The 22,835-nt window shown below is 59.1% G+C and overlaps 3 protein-coding genes across 3 annotated transcripts; 2 read left to right on the top strand and 1 right to left on the bottom strand.

Moving 5' to 3' along the window:
* Positions 1 to 2,237: 2,237 nt before the first annotated feature.
* On the top strand, positions 2,238 to 6,484 carry BESB_027270 (uncharacterized protein; the record flags this gene model as incomplete). The annotated part of the gene is made up of 7 exons (XM_029361401.1): positions 2,238 to 2,543; positions 2,896 to 2,989; positions 3,400 to 4,009; positions 4,437 to 4,515; positions 4,975 to 5,059; positions 5,645 to 5,774; positions 6,352 to 6,484. 7 exons carry the CDS (start codon positions 2,238 to 2,240, stop codon positions 6,482 to 6,484), a joined length of 1,437 nt encoding a protein of 478 aa, XP_029215301.1.
* Positions 6,485 to 8,881: 2,397 nt separating this feature from the next.
* Positions 8,882 to 14,748, bottom strand: BESB_027260 (putative transport protein Sec24; the record flags this gene model as incomplete). Its single annotated transcript, XM_029361400.1, has 10 exons — positions 8,882 to 9,038; positions 9,436 to 9,642; positions 9,895 to 10,147; positions 10,534 to 10,795; positions 11,109 to 11,174; positions 11,692 to 11,980; positions 12,215 to 12,516; positions 12,650 to 12,856; positions 13,436 to 13,607; positions 13,670 to 14,748. 10 exons carry the CDS (start codon positions 14,746 to 14,748, stop codon positions 8,882 to 8,884), a joined length of 2,994 nt encoding a protein of 997 aa, XP_029215300.1.
* Positions 14,749 to 19,285: 4,537 nt separating this feature from the next.
* Positions 19,286 to 21,117, top strand: BESB_027250 (cytochrome b5 family heme/steroid binding domain-containing protein; the record flags this gene model as incomplete). Its single annotated transcript, XM_029361399.1, has 4 exons — positions 19,286 to 19,485; positions 19,861 to 20,126; positions 20,724 to 20,803; positions 20,938 to 21,117. The coding sequence occupies 4 exons, from the start codon at positions 19,286 to 19,288 to the stop codon at positions 21,115 to 21,117; spliced, it is 726 nt and encodes a 241-aa protein (XP_029215299.1).
* Positions 21,118 to 22,835: the final 1,718 nt, after the last annotated feature.

Raw genomic sequence — 22,835 nt, 5'->3', positions numbered from 1 at the left:
CGGCCCCGACTGAAAAACGAAAAGTGGAAAGTTGTGGAAGATACGAGAGAAGGCGAAGGAGAAAAGGAAGAGCAGACGGCTCCCTGGCATCAGGGAGCGCGGCGCCCTCTTTGGCAGCGGTGCAATGTCCACCGACCTGCCTCACAACACCTCCGTCGGTCGCTCTCTCGCGACCGGCGGCGCATGCGCACGTCCGCTCTTTAACACCGCGAGCGCGCTGCAGTCGAGACGCGGGCGTCGTCTCGACAGCACACACCGATTTCAGGACGACGATGCTGTCTCGCAAAAGCGCCAAAACGCGCACCGAAACACGGGGCGGCCGCGCGGCATGGTGCGAGGAAGGTCGCGTGAGGACTGTCAAGCTCCACTAGCGGAGAACTGAAGCGCTCTGGCGGTACGCGCGTCCTCATGGGCTCGCAGAGAGGCTTCGAAAGAAAGCGCCTCTGCGGAAGGGCGGTTCGCCCCCGACTCCGTGCCCGCCAGCTGAGCTAGGCGAGACAGGGCGGGCACGTCAGGAGGGCGGTCGCCGAGCGAGGAGCGTCCTCCACACGCGCGGAGACCTTGTCGTTTGCGCGAGAGAGACTTTCTGCAGCTGCGCAGCGGCTCGAAAGCTGCCTCATCCAACGTCTACTATCTGTGGTGCGACTCGCCGATTCTCGAGACCGGGAGCCGCGGAGGGGACCACGGACGACGACGTGTCTCTCTGCCGAAGTTTTGTCGGAAAGCGGAAGGCGCCTTCAGCAGCTCATCACCTCCACCGCTCACGAAGTTGGTAAGCACAGAGATATGCACTTGACAGCCGCGGTCGAACACGACTTGGTGAACGCGGCGAAACACTGAACTCTGTGAAAGGGAGACAAGAAGACAGCATGCTGCGGCCGCCGCCGGCGGACAGGAGACACGGGAAGCCACGTTTTCACCACTTGTACCGGTAACTGGTGCCTTCCTGGCGGCAAAGCGTGGGCCAGTGTGTTTGCTTTTGTCGAGTCCGCCGCACAACAATGCTCGCGACGATTTCTGCCGACGCATCGTCTCCTTCTGAGACCCCGAAGCGTGCGCGCGGCACCCCGTGGGCGGCACACGCTGCCAGTCACCAGACTGGAAGTGTGGCTCAGGAGACGCGCAGAGGCGAGATATGCTCGGAATTTCAACGCGGCCGAAGAGACACCAGCCGGAAAGAACTGATTCTCTTGCCAGGCTGCCTGCAAGCCCCAGTCCCCTGTCCGTCTGTCGAGGTGCTAGCTGAATCTTTGCGCGGGAGCATTCAGACCGAATCGACGCGCTTCACTGTGTCACTCAGGGTTCCTCGTCCGCCAGCGCGCGCGGCTCACCAACTCGCTAAAACATGCGAGCCAGGCAAATGGCGTGAATCTCTGTCTTTCTAGAACTGCAGTGAATGCAGGCAGCTTCTGTGTGTCACGCCCGTTCGACAAAAAGCTTCAGTCGAGGCAGCAAGTTCACGCGCGGCACCGACCCCGCTGTCCTCCATATGCAGCCTCGCGGGCTCCGCCGTCTGCACGACCGGCCGCGTCGGACGTCGACTCTTTCGCCCTAAAAATTGCATCAAAATCCTCCGAAAGAGCTGCCACACACACGCCTCGCACTAGAGTGCGCTGGAGAACTCGCGAGTCTCCATCTCCTTCGCTCATCTTCTAGGCCTTGAGGTCTGCTGCGCGCCTGCGAGGTCGCGCCTGCGCGACCTCGCTCCTCTCCCCGCCGAGAAATGCGGGAAGGAAAACCGAGACAAGACAAGCTTGCGCCTCTTTACTTCGTTGAAATCTTGAAGAAGCTCGAGAACGCGGGTTGAGCAGCCGGGCCGCCCCGCAGTCTGCAGCTCCGCTGGTGCGCTAACCGCGCCAAGCTTCGCAGCGGCACGTCTCAAATCCGCAGACTGCCCGTTGCATCACCTCGTGACTGCCTTTTTCTTGACATGTGCAGGCGGCAGGATTCACACCATGCTTCGTGTGCCTTCGCGCCTGGGTGACAGGAGCTTTGACGACCGCATCGCGTGATTGCTTCGCTTTTCAGAATCCCCGTCCAGCCCGCGCGGGGAGCAGGAGACGCAGGAAGGATGCGGACGAAGAGCGGGCGGTGAAACGCAGTGAAAAGGTGACGCTGGAGGACGGACGGGCTTTCGCAGCTGCGCGAGGGGAGGAGCAGCGGCGAAGTCTCAGCGAAGCGGCGGAGCAGACGTCCCCATGCTTTCCGAATTTTCGCTGTTTTTTCTGAGTGTCTCCATGATTCTGTCCTACGTCGCGCAAAACATCAGGCGGCTCGCGCTGTCGCCCTTCCTGTCTCCTGGGTCGCGACCGGAGGCTGTCTCCGGCCTTCCAACTGACCGGTTTTTCCCCGCGGGGGCAGACGCCGCCACCTCGCTCTGCTTCGCCTTTGCGCCTCTCGTTGTCCTGCCTCTCCTCTTCTTAGGGACGCAGCGTGTGGCGCGGAAGTCAGTTCTCTTCGTTTTCACTTTTTTCTGTCTCTTTTTCACCGCTCTCGTGGTCGCCCCGCAAGCGAGCCGCGAGCGACTCTTCCTCACCGGATCGGTTGGAATCGTCCTTTTCCTCATCCTCTTTCTCCTCTCCTGTCTCTGCTCGCCTGTTTCCATCTTCTTCTAAGAAGATCTGAAACGTGTGGAGTCCGCGCAGCCGCTCGCTGAGGACTCCACCGTCCACACATCGCCCGCTTTTCTTCAGGACTCGGGGGTCCTCACGCCTACTCCCGACGGCGCCTTGCGGCAACAACGAACAACAAATGCTGCGCAGACCGAAAACGAAACGGGCCTCCTTTCGCCAGTCTCTGCACCACACACCCTCTGCACAGATAAAAGGCCCCCTCGCACAACACCACACATGCATGGAAACTCGTGTTTGCGTCGGCGTTTTCTGTTTGCTCAAGTCCTTCCGCGCCTCGTTTCTTAAAGTCGGTCGCCGCCGCGGGACCGCGATTTGGTTTGTCGACCTAGCTGGAATCCCGCCTGCATCTAAGCAGAGTGAGTTAGCGAGACTCCCCAGCGTGCTCTGTCTTCTGCGTCGCCAGAGTCCTCTCTGCTCGCCGCGGACCGCGTCCGTCGCTAGCGCGCCCTCGACGCCTCTTCAGCTTCTGCGTACGCGTGCGTCGCGATGAGAGGAGGGATCACGCCGCGACTCGGGGAGCGAAAAAACGCGAACTCACGCTGAGCGGGTATACGGCGCCCCCCCCCCCCCCCCCCCCCCAGGCCGGGAGGGTCGATCCGCGCCGGCGACGCGCCGAGCGCCGTGAGGCCGCCGTGGCTGTCTCTCTGTCGCCTCCGGTGTCATGCTGAGCCAGGCGCGCGAAGTTGTCAAGGGTCGTGGACGCGGTTTTTGCTTTCTTCGGCGCCCGCCATGCGCGTCTTTCTTCTTTTTCACGCGCTTCTTGTAGGTCGCGCTTGCCTCGGGCATGCGCTCGGGGTCGAGGCCCCAGAGGCGCCTTCGTCTCCGAAATGGGCGTCTTTCTTCGGGCGATCCTTTCGCGTCCCTCCCGCTTTCGCAGGGCTTGCGCCTCTCTGTCCATCTCCTCTCGCGCGTCTCCGAAGGCCTCCTTGTCAGCTGCCGTCTTTGCCGCTCTTCGTGGCGTTCCCCGTTCTCTCTGCGACCATCACGCGAGCCTTGCCCCCCTTGGCGCCCGCAGTCTCCGGCGAGACGGAGACTGTAGCGCCCCTCCGGCTCCGCCTCGCGTCAAGCGCTGCGTTTGACACCTGGAGCCTGCTCGGAGTTCGCGGCGCGCGTGGTGAGAGAGGCGCACGAAGTGGAGGAAACGCGCGAGAGACGGCAGGCTTAGGCGCGGCTTTTCGTGCACCCGCCGGCGCGCCTTATGGAAGCCGACGGGAAGGCTTTTCAGAGCGGAGAGGCAGAGGCCTCGGCGGCCGCGGCGACACGACGCGAGGGCTGCCGAGCGAAGCGGACGAGGCGCAACTCAACAAACTCCCTGCGCCTCTGCGCGACCTCCTGCGGAGTCTGCGGAGACTTCCCCCCAACGACACGCGAGCCAGGTAAGACTGGCGACGCAGTCCAACCGAGCGAGGCCGTGCTGGTGGCGCACCCTCAGAAGCCCATTAGGGAGAGAGTGCTGAGATGCAGCGACACTTTGGTTCGTGGCTCTTTTAGATAGAGAGCGGTTTTGTTTCAGCGAGGGGCGACTCAGCGAGTCGAAGGGCGATCGCGGCGAGATACGTAGGCGGCAAGCTACCGCGCGTCGTGTGCGTATCTGGAGACACCTTTGGTCTGTCTGCGAAGCGATCGTCGCAGTGTCAACAGGTTGCGTGCACCGCGAGTCTCTTTGGAGATCGACTCAAATAAAAACATATGAAACGAAAACAAGCAATCCGTGTGCAAGGAGCACGCGCGGAGGCGCAGACACCGTGCGGTCTTCTCGCTGATTGCGTCGTGTTTTCTGTGTGTTTGGGGTCTTACCTGTAGGATGGAGCGCCTGCTGTCGCTCGGCAACGGCCTGCAGCAGCTGCCATTGCAGTTCCGCACCCGAGACACACTCGTCCTCGTAAGCGCTTCGAGCAGGGGGGAAGCATGACGACGCCTTTTTTGCTTCCTCAGACGAAGCTGCGTCAGTGCATTTTCGTCTCCTTCGTTTTCAGTGGCTAGATCTCTGCTGCCTACATCCTCACCCTTGATCCGCGTCGGTACAGGGAAGATAGAGCGTCCTCGGGCGGCATGCGTAAACTCGTGCATAGGTGGAGATCGAGAGAGTCGGCGAAGGCCGAAACAGATTCCCAGATGACAGGGAAGAGTGCGGTAGATGGGAGTGCGTAGGCAGGCGCCAGGGCCGCAGGCCTCGAGCTGTCGTCTCAGCGGAGCTGCCTATATTTATTTCACTCTCTAGGTGGAGAGGATTTCTGCGTCCAGTTGGTCCATTCGACTCGAGTTGCGCGGAATGCTTCAGCGGGCAGCAGCGCGCGTCTCTTCTCACGTCAGTCGGTGGGTTTTTTGTGTTTTGCTGCAGGGATGCCAGTCTTTGGTTCATGTGCATGCAGAGGCGCGGCCAGACGAAGCCGGAGTGTTGCGGATGCACTACACGGGGTCTGCAGGTATGCATGCCTGAGGTTTTGTTTCTTCCTAAACGTGAAGGCCTATGTAGTTGGAAGTGCCACAGAGAGGCGCGAGGCTCCTTCATTCTGTGCGTGACGCGTGGATCAGGTGGTGTGCCGTGGCGGCCTTATCGTCGCGGAGAAACGACGCTCTCCTTGTGTAGCAAGTCTGGGAAAATCTTTTCTAAAGGATGCATCGCAATCCCTTTCTCTTGGCGTGCCTGGCACATACTCATGTGGGTGTGCGTGCTCACTTTTCTGCGTGTCTCGGAGGCGGCTACTTCGCGGGTCTTCGCCTATCCGCCGGCTCTCCGGCATTCTGAAGGCTTGGCGAGGGGAGTGTTGCGTTTTTTGGATCGATCTTTGTGCAGTTTTACTTCCTAAAATCTATCGAAACTAGTACTATATATTTATATATATATTATATTCACAAATCAAATAAGTCTATAATAACTTAAATATAAAAATATGAGGTGAATAAATTTCATCAGTTAAAATATAAAATTATATAATATATTGCTGTATGAGCCAGAACACCGAGGTAATAACATTTTGTAAATTTGCGTCTCTTTCGTCCTGCTGCAGACGCGCTGACCACCAAGGGCCTTCTGCAGCTGCTTGTGCGTGGCCTCTCGGGGTCGACGCCGGATGAAGTTATCGCCGTCCCGCTGAACATTATGGCGTTCGCAGGTCTGACGCACTTCATCACCCCGAGGTGCGGCTGAATGAAAAACAGACAGAGAAAAAACATGTCCGCGCAGTCGCTTTTTAAACGCCTCCAAGCCCCCCTCCCTTCCCCGCGTTCGGCTCCTTCAGGCGCACACAGCGGGCGGGAGCGATTCAGCGCGAGCGAGAGGGCGCGGAACAGAGGGAGGGTTTAGGGTTTCGCCGACAGAAAAGTGGGGTGGACAGCTAGCGCGCAGCTGGTGAATATCGGGTATATATCGGGCGATGCGTGCGCATGTACATACGCACCTGTATACAGAGCAGAGGCAGGCAGTGCGCCTGAGGGAGCCGAGGGAGCTGTTTGCAGATGAGAGACAGGAGACAAAGTCGCGCGGGACAATCTGCAGAGGTGTCTGTTTGCATCAGGTAAAAAGGCGTCGCGGTCGCCGTGGTCCGTCCACCCCGTGGCTTCCCAATAGGAGGCTTGCCGCTGCAGCGCGTCGCCTTATATACAGGCGCCGACGTCCTTCACTGCCGCGCGCTTGCGTTTTTCGGCGAGACGCGTCGTCGCGGGTGCAACACATGCGACCTGTTGGCTGATTGCTTGTGCACCGTTCCATTTGCAGCCGGATGAACGGGTTCACAAATATTCTGAAGAAGATGAAGGAGCAAGCTGCCGCAGCTGTCGAGGCGGCGCCTGTGAAGAGGGAGAACGGGCGCGAGGGGGGGGCGCGGGGCGGAGACCACGAAGATCTCTAGCGCGAAGTTTGTGAAGCTGAACGACGCCTGGAAGATACAGAGAAGGACGACGAATGGGGGGGCCTCGCGGCAGCGGGGTGCTGCGTTCAACTCTGCGAGCATGCCCGTTCGTGCGGCGCCAAGTCGCGAGTCTCTCCGCTGCAGCTCGTGGGCGGAATTTAATCATTGTGAATTCGTGCCTCGTGCTTAAACCAATGGTCCAACTCGTAGGAGATACTCTCAAGAAAACGCCTGCTCGGATCGCGCTGCTGAAGCGAGTCTGTATTTCGCAGCCTGCCGCCATCCCATCGGTGCGGACGCATGTCCGGAGCAGGCGGCTTAACGGCCGCGCGTGACCTCCTGCGATAGGAATCTTTCGAGAGGGGCGTGACTGCGTGTCTGCCTGACCTACGCCAAATCGGAGCTGACGCTGGCGCAGGGCCTTCTCCGCGAAAGTCACTGAGCCAGGAAATCCGGTACACGCTGGAGTAAAGAGCTTTTCTCTAGCTCGGTGGCGGCTTTCCCCGCACAGGCACGACTGCATGCGGTGCGTGTACGCCCACATAGATGCTGAGAGTGCGCGCGACACTCTCAATGCGTTAGAGAGCTGCGGCCTGCGCAGGTTTCAAGGACGAACTCGTGAGAACGAAGTTGCGTGTCGGCGTCTGAGCTCATGCGTTTTCGTGTGCACATCTGTGCATATCTGTATCCATAGGGATGAGCGGCCTTCAGTGGGGAGGGGAAGGGAGCATGTGTCGTGTCGTGGCAATCCGTTTCCCATGTGGTTCGGTGCGTGGGCTTCGAGATGTCTCACGCGGCAGTGTGCGTTCAACGGACTCGCGATGGAGTGCGCGTGCGTCGCATCGGTGGCGTGGTCGCGGCCGGAGCATCTAGTAGGAGATGCGACGGGTCTTCTTGTCCAAAGAATCTTCCGCACGGGATGGATCAGCCTTGAACGTCACGTGTAGGAGTCAAGCGTGCGTCTCCGCGGGGTTTGAAACGGCTTCGGACGCTGCGCGAATGGCGAGTTCGCCCTGCGGAAGACTTCGAAGCGCTTTCTGCGCGCGAGCGAAGTCGGGAGCCCTGAGGCGCAGGCGGGGAACGGCGTCTCTCGAAGCGGAAAGCCAGTCACTTGGAATGGATGACGAATCTTCAGGGGCACTGCGCTGATTTCGGTTGTGTGCGGCGTCCCGTGGGGTAGGAGAGAGGTGTCTGTAATGCAGCAAGAGGGCGGTCGGGGGGGGGACGAGGTGCTTCATCTCGCAGCCAGGCAGACTTTTCGGTATCGATGATTTCCAGTCGCCATCTCTACGCTTAACACAAATGTGGTGACGCAGGTTAACTCCTCGCTTCTGTCTTGCCGCTGGTGTGACACAGCGTCCATTGTCTTCTCTCTAAGAGACGGGCCGGTCGCTTGCGCATCAGTTCCGCAGACGCGATACCAAACGCCAAATCCTTGAGCGGTCTAACAGTGCTGTAGTGAAGCACTAACGAGCGTAAGTTACGCAGTAAGGCAGAGCGGGGGGTTGTTTGGCGAGCTGAGGAATTCTTTCGCGTGTGGAGTTCTCTCGCGTGCCTGTTTTCCGTTTCGAGTCGCGAAGCTCCCCGTGACGATGTCGAAGTGAATAACCAAAGCTGCTGAGTCATTTGAGACGGCTTGTGTCCCCAAATATCCCCAACTCTACTTGTCACTTCAAACGGATTTTCCGTCCTTCTGTCGCACACGTGCCAAGCCCGCTGTACGTACGCCGGCGAAGCGGAGAGTCGCAGAAACTCAAATGTGTTTTTCCTTTGAAACGAGCGGCACGAGGCCTTCCTGTCATCGCTAGTCTACAGTGCGGTAACAGAAACCGTGGAGGATCCCCCCCGCAGAAAACGTCGGTTTCTTAGACACACAAAAGATCGCTGAAAGTGATCGCGCACACCCTTTCCACCGCTTCTGCTTCCCCCCCCCCCCCCCCCCCCCCCCCGCTCCCTCCTATCGTTTCCGCTCGCTTCCGGACGCAGCTGGTTCACGCACGTGGCTTCTCTCTCTCTTTTGAGAGTAGTTGCCTCTCCCGCGTCTCCAAAGTCTCCGCACAACAACCCCGTTCCTTCCGTGTTTTCCTTCGTCAATCCGCAGCAGGATGCACACATTGTGAACCGCGTTCCCGGCTTGACTTACGCATGCGCGTCGGCACACGTCGCACGAGATCTCGACGCACGAGCGTACAGAGCGACAGGACAGGAATCCACGCAGTTGCGCATGCATCTAGATATAAATATGTATAGATACGAATGAATATGAATGCATACGGGGACCTTCCATCGTATTTCCTCCCCGAAGCGTCGCCGGGATGCTTCCGTTCCGCGTCTGCCAGACCTGAAGGGCACTCGTCCGTCTGTCGTTTTTTTCTTTCGTCGATCGAGAGGAGGCGTCTAATACATGCGCTGTTGCTGCACCGGCGCTCCAGCGGACGGAATCATCGGAGGCGCAGGGGCCTGCAGCTGGGTGCGCATGTCGACTTTTTGGAGGAATTCGGCGAACGTGAGCAGAAGCGACGGCACGCGGTCCTCCATCAGTTGCGCGAAAAACCTGAAAAAAGGCAACACAGTTCTCTGCAGTGTCCTCTGCCAAAAAAAGAAAAAGAGGACAAGGACGGCAGCCGCCAGCAGAAAGAAGAGGAAACCCTGTACGCAGCGAACCGACGAGGCAGGAGACGCCTCGCCCGCGACTATTTAGGGCAGTCCACTATTCTTTTCCCCGAGTGCAGTCCGCTTCGCAAAGAGTCCGAAGAAAGCACCAACACACACTACGCATGCATGCATGCAAGGATGTCGACCCAGTGAAGCACACGCGCGGGCGATCTCCGCCTTGAGAGCCTCCACACCGCCTACGGACGCTCAATCGACGCTGGAAAGAAGGCGAAGCGGCGCGTTTGGCGATCATGTAGAGTCGCGAGGTCTCACAAAGTCGCGGAAAATGCGCTTACTTCTGTTCGTAGGGGTCGCCTTGCCGAACAACCAGCAGCCGCATCGAGTTGGAGCTGCGGTCGCGGCGGAGAGACTCGACGACTGCGCGCGCGCGGAGGCCCAACATCTCCTGCGTGTCGCCAATCGAGGCCGCCGCCATGTCGGGGTGCACGCAGTCCAGCGACTGGACACCGAAGACAGTTGACAGCCAGTGCGGCGAGATGCTCCTGCGAGAGAAAAATCACGCGCAACAGAGAAAAAGAGTCGCTCCAGACAGATGGCGCTACGAAGCGACATCGAGAAACAACACCGCAAACCCTCGACGGCCTCATAAACAAAAATCGCAAACAAGCAGGTATCTCCACTTCCACTCTTTCTCTCTCTCTTCTCTCTCTCCTCCACTCCCGTCCTCTTTCTCTCTGTTCTCCATTTCTCTCCCCTTCTCTTTCGTTTATCCCCAGTTTGACCTCTAAGATCACCTGCCGATCCAGAGAAGCATTTCCTCGCCGTTCTCGAGTAGGTACGCGCCGTCCTGAGTCATTTCTTCAGCCGTCAGACGCAGCTGCGGAGGCAGGATGATGTCCTCCTTGCCGTCGAGCACTTGCTCGGGGTTGCCGCCCATCGCCTCCAAGTTGTGCAGCGGCAGCATGCGCGGATGCAGGTACGCGCAAATCATGTCTACCGGCAACGAGAGAAGGCGACCCCATGAGTAGACCCGCTGGTCCGTCGTAACTGAACGGCAAAATATGAAAACGAAAAAATATGAAAGCGGGAAAACACAGGCATCCGCACGCATCGATGAAAATCCGCACATGCCGACTAGGAAATACAACGCGCGGATTCTCTCATGCGTGCAGCACACACACGTATACATACACAGATACATGTATAAATAAATACATATATGCAGCGGTGTGGAGGTGTGCTCGCGTACGCGAATACGCCCCTACACTTCACTCTGTATATGCGCATTCATACATGTATATATATTCGTATATATGAATATTGATATTATATATATATATATACATAAGTATGCATATAAGTGTCAATATATACACATGTTTATACTCGTATTTATGTATTTGGATTTTGAGTGAACAGTCAGCACTACGTACCTTCTTTGACGGGTCTGAAGGAGGTACTTTTGAGCGCGCCGAGGAGGAGGAGGGCGACGAGGCGCCCAGCCTCCATTAGCGCGCCGCTGCTTGGATTCCCCGCGGCAGTGACGGCGGCGCCGTAGTGCTGCAGCGAAGGCAGCGAGTAGAGGCCGCTCGCGGCGACTTGCGGCGAGCTGCCGACCGAATGCAGAACAGAGAGCAACTGTGCGCAGCTCGTCTGCAGGAAGGCGCGCCCGTCCGCGATCTTGGAGCGGAGCGACTGCGGAAAAAAGAGAAGAAAAAAAATCGAAATACTGCAACTCGAGAGCCGGGGCGCGAGCGAGGACGGCAACAAGGCAGCGAAGGGCGAAGCCGAGTCGCAAGAGAAGCCACGCGTCCACCAGGGGAAGAGGAGGCACAACTAGCGGAAAAGCCAGCCGGAGAGGAGAAGAAGCAGACAAACACAAGACGCGAAGCAAAGCGTGTCGCGGAGGAAACAAGTTCCAGCGCACCACGCAGGAGGGAAATGGAGCAGAGGACGAGAAGGAAATCGAGAAAAAAGCAGTCCGAGCTCACGCGTAGAGGCTAATTACCTGATCAATCGCCTGCTGCACCAAGATGCACGACACCACTTCGGGGTCTATCGAGCTGACGATGTCCTGGACACACACCCGCGCACACCGCCAGGCTGAAACAGTAGAGAAGAAGCTGCAGGCGTCCACGCCTCGCTAGAGAATACAGACGCAAAGGGCACCGCTTTTCGCAGTTCCTGTCACTCTTTCTGCCTATTCTTCCGCGCATGCATGCGAAAACTAACGCCGAAACGCGAAAGCGACCTCCTGCGTGCTCGGCGCAGCGCAGCCCCCAAGCATGTAGCCAAACACGAAAGGCGAAAGAGATATGAAGAGAATGCAAAGGCGTAATGCAGGCAGCCGCAAATCCGACCCTCTCACGGGTCTGAACCTCTTTCATCGCACAGACAAACGAAGCTCCACTCCCCCGCATTTGTCACATAAACAGCTGTATTTATAGAGAGAAGATAATATTTGGTGCTGTGCTTGCATATCTCTTCACAGTATCTGTCTTAGTGAGGACGTTCGGGTAGTGCAGCTCTTTTTTTTCGGTTCCTTGAGCGCAGTCGCTCGGCTGCGCACGTCCCGGGAGTCCTCCACGCACCTGGATGTTTTGCGAGACGGGGAGACAGAAAGTGTGCACGCGAATGCGGCGCTCGCCGTCACTGTTTGTGTAAAGCAGTGCAGCCTGCACCGCGATCACATCGGACCCCACACCTGCAGGGCCCGTGGCACCGCCGGCTTGGTCGTCGAGCTCCATCGAAATGGAGAACGTCGAGTCCTCGTTGACCGTGGGCAGCACGAAGAGATCCGTCCCTCGCAAGAAGAAGCGCCCGTGGCGCGAAGAAATCCGCCAGCCGCGCGAGACGCGAATCCTCATGACCGCCTCCCACCTGCGTAGCAAGAAAGCGTGTCACGCAGCACGCGCCGCGAACAAATCCACCACGCTTTGACTCAACGCCGTGAACCGCGCGACACAGCGAAAAGCGGGCGGCGCCACAGTCCCCACCCCCCCTCTCCCCCCCTGCGCGCGGCATGGAACTCCACCCCCCCTAGCCCGCGGGGCTTTTTTTTCTATTTTTGGGATTTGGCGTGTTTTTTGGCACGTTTCGGGCGTCGCTCCGTACCCCGTCGTGCGAGTGATCACGTGAACGACGTCGCGCTCGAGTTGCTCGCCTTGCTGCAGCTTGTGGAACGCAGGGTAGTACCGGACTTCGCCGCCTGTCAGCTGGGCGAGAGGCAGAACCGTCGCCAGGTCGTAGTACGGGCAGGACACCACTCCGCCTCCAGACGCGCCGCCAGCCTTGCTCGCGCTGCCGTACGCGCCGTTCGGCGGCGCCGACGCCGGGACCGACGGCGTCGCACAGGACGAGGGCGCGACGAAGAGGTCGACGGAGACCTGCGACTGCGTCAGCTGCTGCGCAAATTGCTGAGAACACGAAGGAGCGGCGAGAGACGGAGGAAAGAGATGCGCACGCGGAGAGAGAGTCCGGGAGAAGAGCGCAGAACGGCAAGCGAGCCGCCGCGGGAGAACAGACGGAAACGAAAGCCGACGCGCGTACCTGGTAGATATCGCTCGCAGGCTTCAAGAGCTCGACTTCGCGGTCAGGCTGCTGCTGCTGCTGACGCCCTCCGCTGGCCCCCGCGCCAGCCAAGCCGCCGCTCCGCTTGGTGACTAACTCGCCGACCGTCGGCGGGTGCGAAGTGAAGAGCATGATCTTCCCGCCGACGTGCTTCATCACCAGCAGCGCCGCCTTCAGCGCACTCCCCTGAAAGAAAAAACAGAGAGCACTCCGCAAGCGACAGGGCTGACGCCCATCGAGGAGAGAAAGCAGCCCGCCAAAAACCGCAGACACAAGCAGAGAAATCAACACAGCGGCGACCGCGCAGTGAACGGAACGGAATCCATGCACACCCTCATGCGACCGCACCTACAGATCCACGCCTCTTTTTCGACTCGCTTGACGTATATGCACATGTATACATCTATATACATATAAACCTATATATGCAACTACATATGTATATATATACGTATGCCTATGTAGGTCACATTGGGGAGCGTGTGAAGCGTCTGTGTCTGCTGCGCTTGCTGCCATGGCGCCCCTTCTCAACCGGCCCTGCAAAAACATCCACGCATGCACTCTTTTTCTGTAAATGCCTTGGTACGAGGAGCGGCGCCTGTGTGCGAGGATTTCCGCTGCCACGCCCCTGCGATAAAAGGCTGGAGCGATACAGAGATCGCGTGGCTCCAGGGAACAGAGCTACGGGCGCCGAATCGAGGCGCTTCGCGCGAGTGTGTTTTGCGCGGCGGGTCGCGCGAGAAGCTGCAAAGTGCGGGGACGCACCATGCAGTTGTCGATGCATGCGTTGGTCCTCCAGAGGTTGGGGATAGTGTCGAGGGTGTCGAGGACGGCGTCTCGGTTTTCAGCGAAGTTGACAAAAAGGTCATCGCTGAGAGGCAGGAAGACGTCGTCGATTTCGGGCATGACCAACACCTGGGGGCGGCGCTTGCCGCCGCTGGCATCCGACCCGTTCAGCGCGTAAAAGTGGACGGCGGAGTCGTAGGTGAGGATGCCTACCATGGTCCTGCCGTCGGCCCGGCCGCCGCCGCCGCGGCCCCCCCCCCGGAGCACCCCGGCAACCTGCCAGAGGTCAGCGCGGCGCGGATGCCCGCGCACGCGGACTCCACGAGACCCGACGCGACGGCGGCGGCGCTCACGTCGATGAGGAAAAGGTATGCGGGCGGCTGCGGCGGGCGAATCATGTAGTCGGCTGGCGCGACGAACTCGACCGACCCCATGCTCAACTCGGGGCGCTCAAGACGGTCCTCGCGCTTGCCGTGCTCATCGAGTCCGCGCATGTAAAACTGCGGCGTGTCGTTCACGAAGCCGCACAAGTTACAAACCCAGCGGCGGCCGTGCGCCTCCCAGTGCACGAACGGATTGATGTACGTCCTGCAGCGCTTGCAGCGCACGACCACGCCGCAGCTGCCAAAGTTCACGCTCGCCAGCGTCGGGAATCCCGGCGGAATCGGCGCCAGTGGCCGAATCAACATCCCGACCGGCAGGTGCAGCTTCTGCTGCAAACTGCTGCTGTGCGGCACCCGCGCAACCGACGCACGCGTAAAGTGCCGCGGCGAGTTGAACTGCTGAATCTCCTGCAGCAGCTGCGCCGCCGAGGCCCCCGACGCGCTGCCGTCGCCCACGCCCCCCCCCACTGCCCCCTGCGGGCCCGCCGGAGCCCCGTACGGCGGGTACGCCGCACCCGCGCCCGGCGCCCCCGCCTTCGGGTAGTACGGGGTCCGCGGGGGCGCGGGACCCCCGGGGGCCGCCCCCGCCGCGGGGAACGGCGAAGACGGCGGAGGGTAGAGCGCAGGCAACTTCGCGGGCTCGGGGGCAGGATACGCCGGCACACCGTTGCTGTAGCCCGGCGCGCCCCCGCCGGCGGGGCCCGCAGGCGGGTACGCGCCCGCGTACGACCCCGCCTGAGGGTCCTGCAGAGACAGATGCGCAGGTGGCGCCTGCGGCGGCGCCGCGTACCCGCCGTAGTACGGCTGCTGGACCCCGGGCTGCGCCGCTTCGTGGCCTGCCGGCGGGACTCCAGGGTAGCCTCCAGGGGCCCCGCCTGGGTGCGGCGGCGTCTGCTGCGGAGGATACATGCTTGTCAGGAAAATGGTCCGGTCGGAGCGCGAGGAGGGCAACGCTGAACGCCCGCGACGGGAGACGGCGAGAGTAAGCACGCGGGGCTGGCGCAGAAACGCCAGAAAAAGACGCGACGCAGATGGACAGACGCGTGCAGTCGCGGGCAGGGCACGCAGAGAGAAGGCCGAGACGAGAAGATCGCGGGAGACTCTGAAGACTGGAAACAGGAGTGCGGAGGAAGTCGCAGGAAACGGCGAGAGGGGTTTGCGCTTTCTCGAAAGTGACTACAGGCGAACACCTGTGCAGCCTCCAGCGGACGGAGGAAAGCGACTACTCAGAGTCCCAACAGGAGGAAGGAAAGCAGCGAAGAAGGCATCCGCCGGCCGCGCGCGCGCGCAGTAGAGCAGGGAGAGACTGCAGAAGAGTGTGGCAGTATAGCTGTCTGAGGTAGCCCGTTCGTCAACAACGGAGACAACGCTGACTGGGCATGCGCGGGCGCCGATAGGGGGGAGTGGGTCGCTTTACAATACAGGAGAAACGGCTTCCAGACACGCGCGCGCAGGGCCCCGGACAAAAACACATCCGCGGGCAGCAGATGCAGTGGGAGGCTTTCGGCTGTCTGTGCACCGGGCACTCGAGAACAAGTGGAGCAGCTGACGCAGAAACTGACTATTTAAAAGAGGGGCCTAAGAAGAACGAGTGGACGCCGAGGCGCCGGGCCACAGAGACAGCGCGAATACAGATTTGAATGGCGGCGACCTGAGTCGTGACCCGCGACGAGGGCGGCTCGAAGCATGCGAGTCAGTTCCCAGACAGCGAAATTCCGTAGAGCAAGCGCAACCTGAGACGCACGAAACGGGCGACAGACAAGAAAACGCCTCTTTGTCTCCAGTGGAAAGGAGAGAACGAAAGGGTGCTGCCGAAACGACGGAGGAGGAAAAAGGTACGGAAGTCAGAACCGAAAAAAAGTCTGCAGGAGTGTGCACAGACGGAGTGGAGGAAACAGTTACAGTGTTTTCCAGTGATATGATTTGGCAAACGAGTCCAAAAGAAGGGTCAACAAGTGTTTTTGAAGAGGACACGGGAAGGCCTGCTTTGCAACAGAGGGAACTAGACGCAGAAAAAAAAAAGGCAACAGTCTCTTTCGGAAGCGTTCCACACGGTTTTAGACGCTTCTCTAGACCCATTCTAGTGTGTGTATCTCACACAAGAAAGTTTTTTGAGTGAAAACGGCAGCAAGTTCCCAGAACCCAGCTGTTTTTGCGGCTCAGCGTGCCTCCTCTTCCTGTCGCATACACGGGACTACCACGCTCGCCGTCCTCTTCTCGCATCTCTTACTTTCTCCCTCGACACCACCTTCAGTCGCGGGCCTCATGCATCAGTGCCCATCGCATGGGGGGTGGCTGGTGCGTCATAAGCAAATTAGATGGTTTGCGTGTCATTTTCTGCTAAATCGCGGCTGCCATAATTCAGCCTAACACGAAATAACAGCAGGAATTCTTCCGCGTAAAAAGAGAGAAAACAAATCCTGTCTTGCTACCTCTCGACGGCGCAACGCCTGCTGTGCCGGGCGACCAGACGCTTGCCACAGTCAACCGAAAACGGAAAGATGCGTGCACTGGAGGCAGAGAGGCAAACAGAAGAATAACTGTTTGTTAACGAAGCAAAACCGGAGTTCTTAGAGGTTTCCGTTTGTGTCTAAAACGCCGATGTGACCTGTGAAATGCCTCTACTGGCTGAAGAACGGGTGCGTCCAGAGCGCCACCATCAGGCTCTCCTGTTCAAGTTCTCTTTGTCAACAGCTAAACATAATATCACGTGACGCCCTGGCGTCTACCCAAGAGTGAAAGAACTTCATTTTTCGCGTGACAGAGTCGTAGGACCAACGGTCGCGGCTTCATGCCCTCCCCAATACGCGAGAGACAGGTGACGCTGGAACGCGGCGATCTGTCTGCGAAACAGCTGCGAATTTACATCGGCAAATAGGTCTTTCATCGCTGCGATGATCTTCACGACACGAGATATGGCCTGGCTCCCTGGGACGGCACCACTAAACGTAAGTGGAGGGGGATTCCGCAGTATGTGATGTATTTCCACCTCAAACATGAGCAGAACGCATCCTCAGATAATTTAAGACCCAAAGACATGGGATATCATAATGAGTGTCAGGACCACAGGCTGAGTAATCTGAAGCGCCCGGCTACCGAAATCGCGTGTTACTTAACAGATCTACGACTTCCCAGAAGTCGTAGATATAGTGCAAGTTCAACCTGATCATATAGTTCTCTGGGTGATACGCCATTCCTCTCGTGTGGAGGGTTAGTCTCATCCCAAAGAGCCAATTACTGACAACTGCTGCTTTGAACGCATACTCATACGTGTCAGCCGCGGACCCTCTGGCTGTCTCTGGAGCGTGAATCTACCACGCAGCTGCCTTCATAGTCCACCTCTACACCGCAGCGGTCCGCTCCATTCCTGCGTAGCCTGGTCGCGGAGGGTATCGCACCCTTCAAAAGGCAGCCGGCGAAGGCCAGCTTGTGGGCGTTAGCTCTCTTTTTGTAGACCTCTAAGTCCTGTGTACTGCCAGCTTGACTAGCTAATCCATGTCAGCTGTACGAAAGTCGCTTTCCTTTTAGGTTAGCGGGCAGGGCAGACAGCTTACGACCGGCGTGTTGCGCGCTGAAACTGCGCGATTGCAGAGCCTGTAAAGCAACAGCAGCTCTCAGGTAGACTTGGGGGATGCGGTGTCTCTCTCACGCCGATGCCTGCATGGAAGCTGACCGCAGTATCCCTCAAACGGCCTCCGGTAGTACCTTGGTTTCTCAGGCCTAAAAGGTGAGGTCTTCGTTTCAGCGTCCCTGTGGAATTCCATGACCTGGATGCGTAGGCAGTCCACTCCAGGCGAATTTGATGGCGTGGCTCGCCACAGAAGGATTTCCGGGCGTGCATGTGCTAGAACGCAGAAAATCCACTGCTGCGACTTGCACACATGGACAGGGTTACCTGGCTGGCTGTGTCCCCCGTAGAGGACACGGCGCTTTGAGCAAGGCGCCTAGGCGTCGCGGATCGAGCTAGAGAGTCGAACTGCGCCTCTCTGAGTCCTCGACTCGAGGGACCTCGAGTCAGCTTTGTGTCAAGAAGAACTTGACGAGTCGATGCACACTGGCGAGGCCCGCGGGGCTCAGGCTGTTCATGAGGCATCGCGTTTGGCATCCAGCCCATCTTCTCCTTCGCTGCGAAGAGAGAAAACATCCTGGGGGGAGGCTTTTTTTGTGGCGTGACAAGGAAGCGGTCACGCCATGCGCAGTTGAGCGCGGATTCTCGCGCCCGTGTGCGACGCTCGGTTTTCCGCGGCTGCATGCGCGGTCTCAGAAAAAACTCCTTTCATGCGGCGCGGTTTCTTTCCTCTGCATTTCGGCTTTATGCCTTTCGAGTCAATGAGTTGAGCAGGCGAACTGGAGAGCCGAAAGACTGCGTCAGCTCCTTATCCCCAATTTCTTCTCTCCTTGTCCTGGCAACGCACCTACACACCGTGCTTGACTCTTCCGGCGTGCCGACGTCTCCCGCTCGACATTTCCAGTCCGGCGGCTGGGAGACCAGCGAATATTCGGTTTCGAAAGCACCCACTATTCTCTTTTGAGTGCAGTCTGGGCATCGGGTGATTCCCTGTTGCCAGGACTTGCCGGTAGCTAGAGGCAACTCCCCGCGCGTGGCTGCTAGACCCACGTAGTTCGCTGGCCGCCAGCCGCTGGAAGACAGCCACGCGCTTCGTAGTTTTTCGCCGCTTGTTATAGGGGCCCGTTGCCTCCGTGTCTCTCTCGAGTCCGGAGCGCCACACACAAACGCGCGCTGCATGGGGCTGCGCCGCAGGCTTCCACAGTGTGGCGCGCAGTGGCGACTCGCAGCTCAGTCTCTGTGTGTGGATTCTCTCCGCTTGCATGCCCGCCTGCTTGACGCGTGTGTGTCTGCTTTCTCGCGGATTCCCACGCCGCCGCGCATTCCTCAAGAGAGAAGACGATGCCGCCTCAGGGTCGCTGAATCTGGTTCGTAGTCACCGGCACGGAGTCTCTCGTGCGCGGGCGTCTCCGCCGTCGAGCGTTCATTCGTACTTCCCCTGGCATTCTTTCGGCAGACGCTGTGCGCAGCACCGGCCTGCTTCCTCCCTCATACACGCGCAATCGTCGCCGTTCGTCCGTTATTAAACCGGACGCTGTCGAGAAAGGGAGACCGACGCGTTAAGTCGAGCTCTTCCCGCCGCTGCACCCTCCGCTAGGTACCATCGCCCGCTGTGTCTCCGGTCTCCACGAGCCCTCTCCTGCTTCCCCGCAGCCTCGTCTTTCTCTGTCAACCTCGTTAGACGTTTTCGCGCTTCGTTTGCGTCGTCGTGGCCTCCCTGACTTCTCGCTCTCAGCCCGCAGCTGACGCCCGCAGACACCCGTAACTCGGCTCCTTCTCCTCTGCCGTTCTTCGACGCAGTTACTCGGCGCGTCCTCTAATCGATCCTTTCCAGCCCGATCGCGCCTCCCGCCCACGTCTGTCTTTTCGTTTGTCTCGATGAAGGAGTGGCTGCAGAAGCTCGACTTTTGGACCGTGGCGGGCGTCGCCGTAGGCTCCTTCGCCGCGTACAAGATGCTGTCCGCTTCGCTGGGGTACTTCTCTTCTTCGGCCTCGTCGGCGCGCCTCGGAGGGTCGAGCGGCGGCCGGCAGACGTGCAATGAGGGAGAAGACGAATACTACAGAGCGCCTCCCAAACCGTACGTGTGCCTTCGAGGCGTGCCGCTTCCAAACTCATCGAAAAGCTGGCTGGGAAGGGCTTCAGTCTGACGCCGCCCTTGGGGAAAGAGCCCGTCCTTCTCTCCGCAGCGCCACGCGACCCCCTCCCTGCGTCTCTATGTGACCCTGCTTCTTCCCAAGCCGTCTACTTCTTGTGTCGCTCGGTTCGTCTGCCTTCGGTATCTGCATCTCTTCGCATCCTCCTCGTATGCTGCGCAGGCCCCCGCTCTGGTGTTGGATTTGGGTGTCGAGCTTGCTCGCTAGAACCTGGCGCTGCGGGCAGAGACCGGACGGAGGCTTGGGGATGGACTTCCTGATTCCTTTTCTTGTCGCTGCCTGTGTGCCTGGCTCCTCAGGAAGCCGTGCCCACGCGATTTCACGCTGGAGGAGCTGCGGCCGTTCGACGGCACGCAGACCGCGCCCGCCGGGTTGGAGGCGCCGGCGGCTGCGCCGGGAGAGGGCGACGCGGGTGTCCATCCACCCGAGGACCTCGACCCCGCGTCTGCTTCCGCCGTCGCTGCCGCGGCTGTCGGCGCCTTGCCGCCGATTTACATCGCCCTCAAGGGCCGCGTCTACGACGTGACCTCTCACCCAGATGGAAGGCATTTCTACAGCGCGGACGGTAAGCTCTCACTTCGTTTACAAATACCGCGAAGGTGCACGTCGGGGAGCCGGGAACTGTGTGTGGTGCGGCGGTTCAAACCGTCTTCGCGTCAAAGAGGACGATGTGAAGCGTCTCGTTTACTCGGCGATAGCCCGCAAGATGATGTGGCTACAGGACAGGCCGCTGAAGGGAGCAACCGAACCGCGAGGCGCTGTCTAGCGGCGGACTCACGTGAAGAGAATGCCCCGGTGCTCCCCCCCTCCCTTCTCCCCGGCCCCCCCCCCCCCCCCGCGCCCCCGCCGCATGGAAAACACCTCGGCGGCAGCTCGTTAGAGGCAGCGAGAAGACAGGGGAGCTGGAGGGTGAGGGCAGCGTAGATCTCGCCGACTTTCGAATGGCTGCATGCCGTCTCGTGGATTGCCTCCCTCCTGAGGCAAGGCGACGCCGGGAGGAGCTCGCGGCCGCGGAGGCGGATGAAGAACGAAGAGGCCCTGCGAGCTGCTGCATAGCGCAGTTCTGACTTCTTTCGCTTTCTGTTCCTCCTGTGGGCGGGCGCGCCGCGCAGGAATTTCATTCTTCCTGTGTGTGTTCCTGTTCGTGGTGGTGACCGCGCAGGGCCTTACGGCATTTTCGCTGGAAAAGACGTTACAGTGAATCTGGCAAAGATGGTGTTCGACGAAAGCGAAAACAACCAGGTACCTTTCAGTGACGCGATCTGCGCGCCTCGGAACCTCGACGGCCGGCGTGCGACGTGGGTAGGGACGGGGGCTCTCTTCTACGTGGCTCCAGTAGCTGTCGGGGTGCTGTCGGTTGCGGCGTGTTTTTTCAGGGGCCCTCCGCGTGGGCGACTCTCTCTGCGCTCGAGAAGCAGACAGTGGACGACTGGGAAGATCGCTTCAGGGCAAAGTACGCGCCGGTCGGCTACGTGGTGTTCGGCCACCCGGAGGAAGACGCAAAGATTCGCGAAATCTACGCCGAAGAAAGAGAAAAAGCCGGTCTTCCTCTGTGAACGTGCTCTCTGAAGCGTCCAGCGCTTCGTCCCCCCCTCCTCCGCCCCACCTCCCGTTCCGAGATACCGTCTGCCTTGGACGGGCGGGCGCCGCTCTGCTGCGTAGATGGAATCTACGACCCAGACAGGCTCCAGCCCTCGTGGCGTGCGTAACACTTTGCTTTTTCCCACGATCTGCGCGGATAGAAGGAACCGGCGTCTCTCCCGCCGCTCTTTTTGCCTGGGAGGCGAGGGAATGAGCGATTGTGGCGCCTTTTTAGTAGCAGGAAAGTCCCACAAGCGAGCAGCTCGCGAGAGAGTCGAGACTCGAGAGCGCAAGCTACTTTCTTCTGAGACGAAGCCAACGCAGTGCAGGTCGCCTCTAATGCTCACGGAGAGCTCGAGTTCCTGTTGGGTTACATGCATACATACACAGTAGCATATACTCACCCTATACTCGTATGTACCTAGCCATGGTTGCTCAAAACGTACGATTTGTGCGATACATTAAGGGTGGCCGTTTTTTCCCTTTGGAATGCCGCGGCGCGGCTTCCTGGCGGCGCCGCGCTGCAACAAAGCGCCACCAGTGCCAGCAGATCTCGCTATAAAACTGTACACGCAGCGACTGCTCTTCGCGAATACGGCGAGGCTTGCTTTGCGGGCGCAACCAGGACCATTGGAACAAAGTGTGCGTGGTGTGCGTTGCCTGTGCACGCTTGCTACAACGTTTCCCAAACTAGGCTCGTCAACAATCCGGCTCCTCCAGAAGAGACTCAGGACACCGGGAGAGAAACACGCACATCATAACCGAGAAACATCCGGATGCACTGATTCGTAGGCCGCGTTCGTACACTTTAGTTCGTACACTATCTAGAACCGGTGGCACGCCTTAAACAAGGCATTACGCTTTTCTCGTTACATTCCCGGGCTAGCTTTCCCTGCGACACGTTTTCGTATCGTCGCATCGCTTCCACGCAGATTTCCTGTCCGTCCCACCCATTTCGTTTCGCTGAATCCGTCCAGATGCGTGGCGGGCGTTCCCGCCGTCGCCAGTGTATGTACACCGCGCAGCCCGCGCCTCGATCTTCATGCTTTCAGTTAGTGGCCCGCACTCGAGCGCCAAAGCTATCTAAAAGCCTTTCACAGAGTTTTTGCGGAGTTCCGAGAGTTCTGTATCAGCAGGTGTCCACTGACATGGAGGATAGCCGAAAAAATCGCCCTTTTTCTGCCTTGTAAGTCGCACAGCGAGTGTGTGTCTTGCGAGACACTTCGCCCAGGTAGCCTCCCGCGTGCATGCAGCGACACGGAGACACTGCTGGTTTGTATTTCACGATCAATCCTTGGCACACGAATTCATTCTTTGAGCGACCCTCGAATACGAAACAGAATCGTATCTGCATGTGTTTCCTCTGTTCAGGAGGGGCCGGTGCGGATCTTCTGTCGTTAGAGGTGTGTTGCAGTCCACCAAAGGCTGCTGTCTCGGCATGCTGCAGAGCGTGTGCGCGGGCTTTTTTCGCGGAAGCGCCGAGCCCTTTCTCTATACTTTTCTCGTGTCCAACTTTCCAGTTTCCTACACGTGCAGCAGATCCTACTGGTTTGCTGTGGTGGCGGTTGCAGTGTGGCGTTCGCTCATACGAGCCCTTTCTCTAACTGTGTGGTGGCAGCTGCAGGGCATCTTGACGGCAAGCCTGAAAGCCCGCGTGAAAGGAGTCTTCCATTCCCCGCATTCGAGCAGCCTC

This window comes from Besnoitia besnoiti, assembly GCF_002563875.1.
Source record: "Besnoitia besnoiti strain Bb-Ger1 chromosome Unknown contig00015, whole genome shotgun sequence".
NCBI lineage: Eukaryota > Apicomplexa > Conoidasida > Eucoccidiorida > Sarcocystidae > Besnoitia > Besnoitia besnoiti.
The sequence above is the reverse complement of the archived record's forward strand: the minus strand, read 5'-3'. Positions and strand labels throughout refer to the sequence as shown.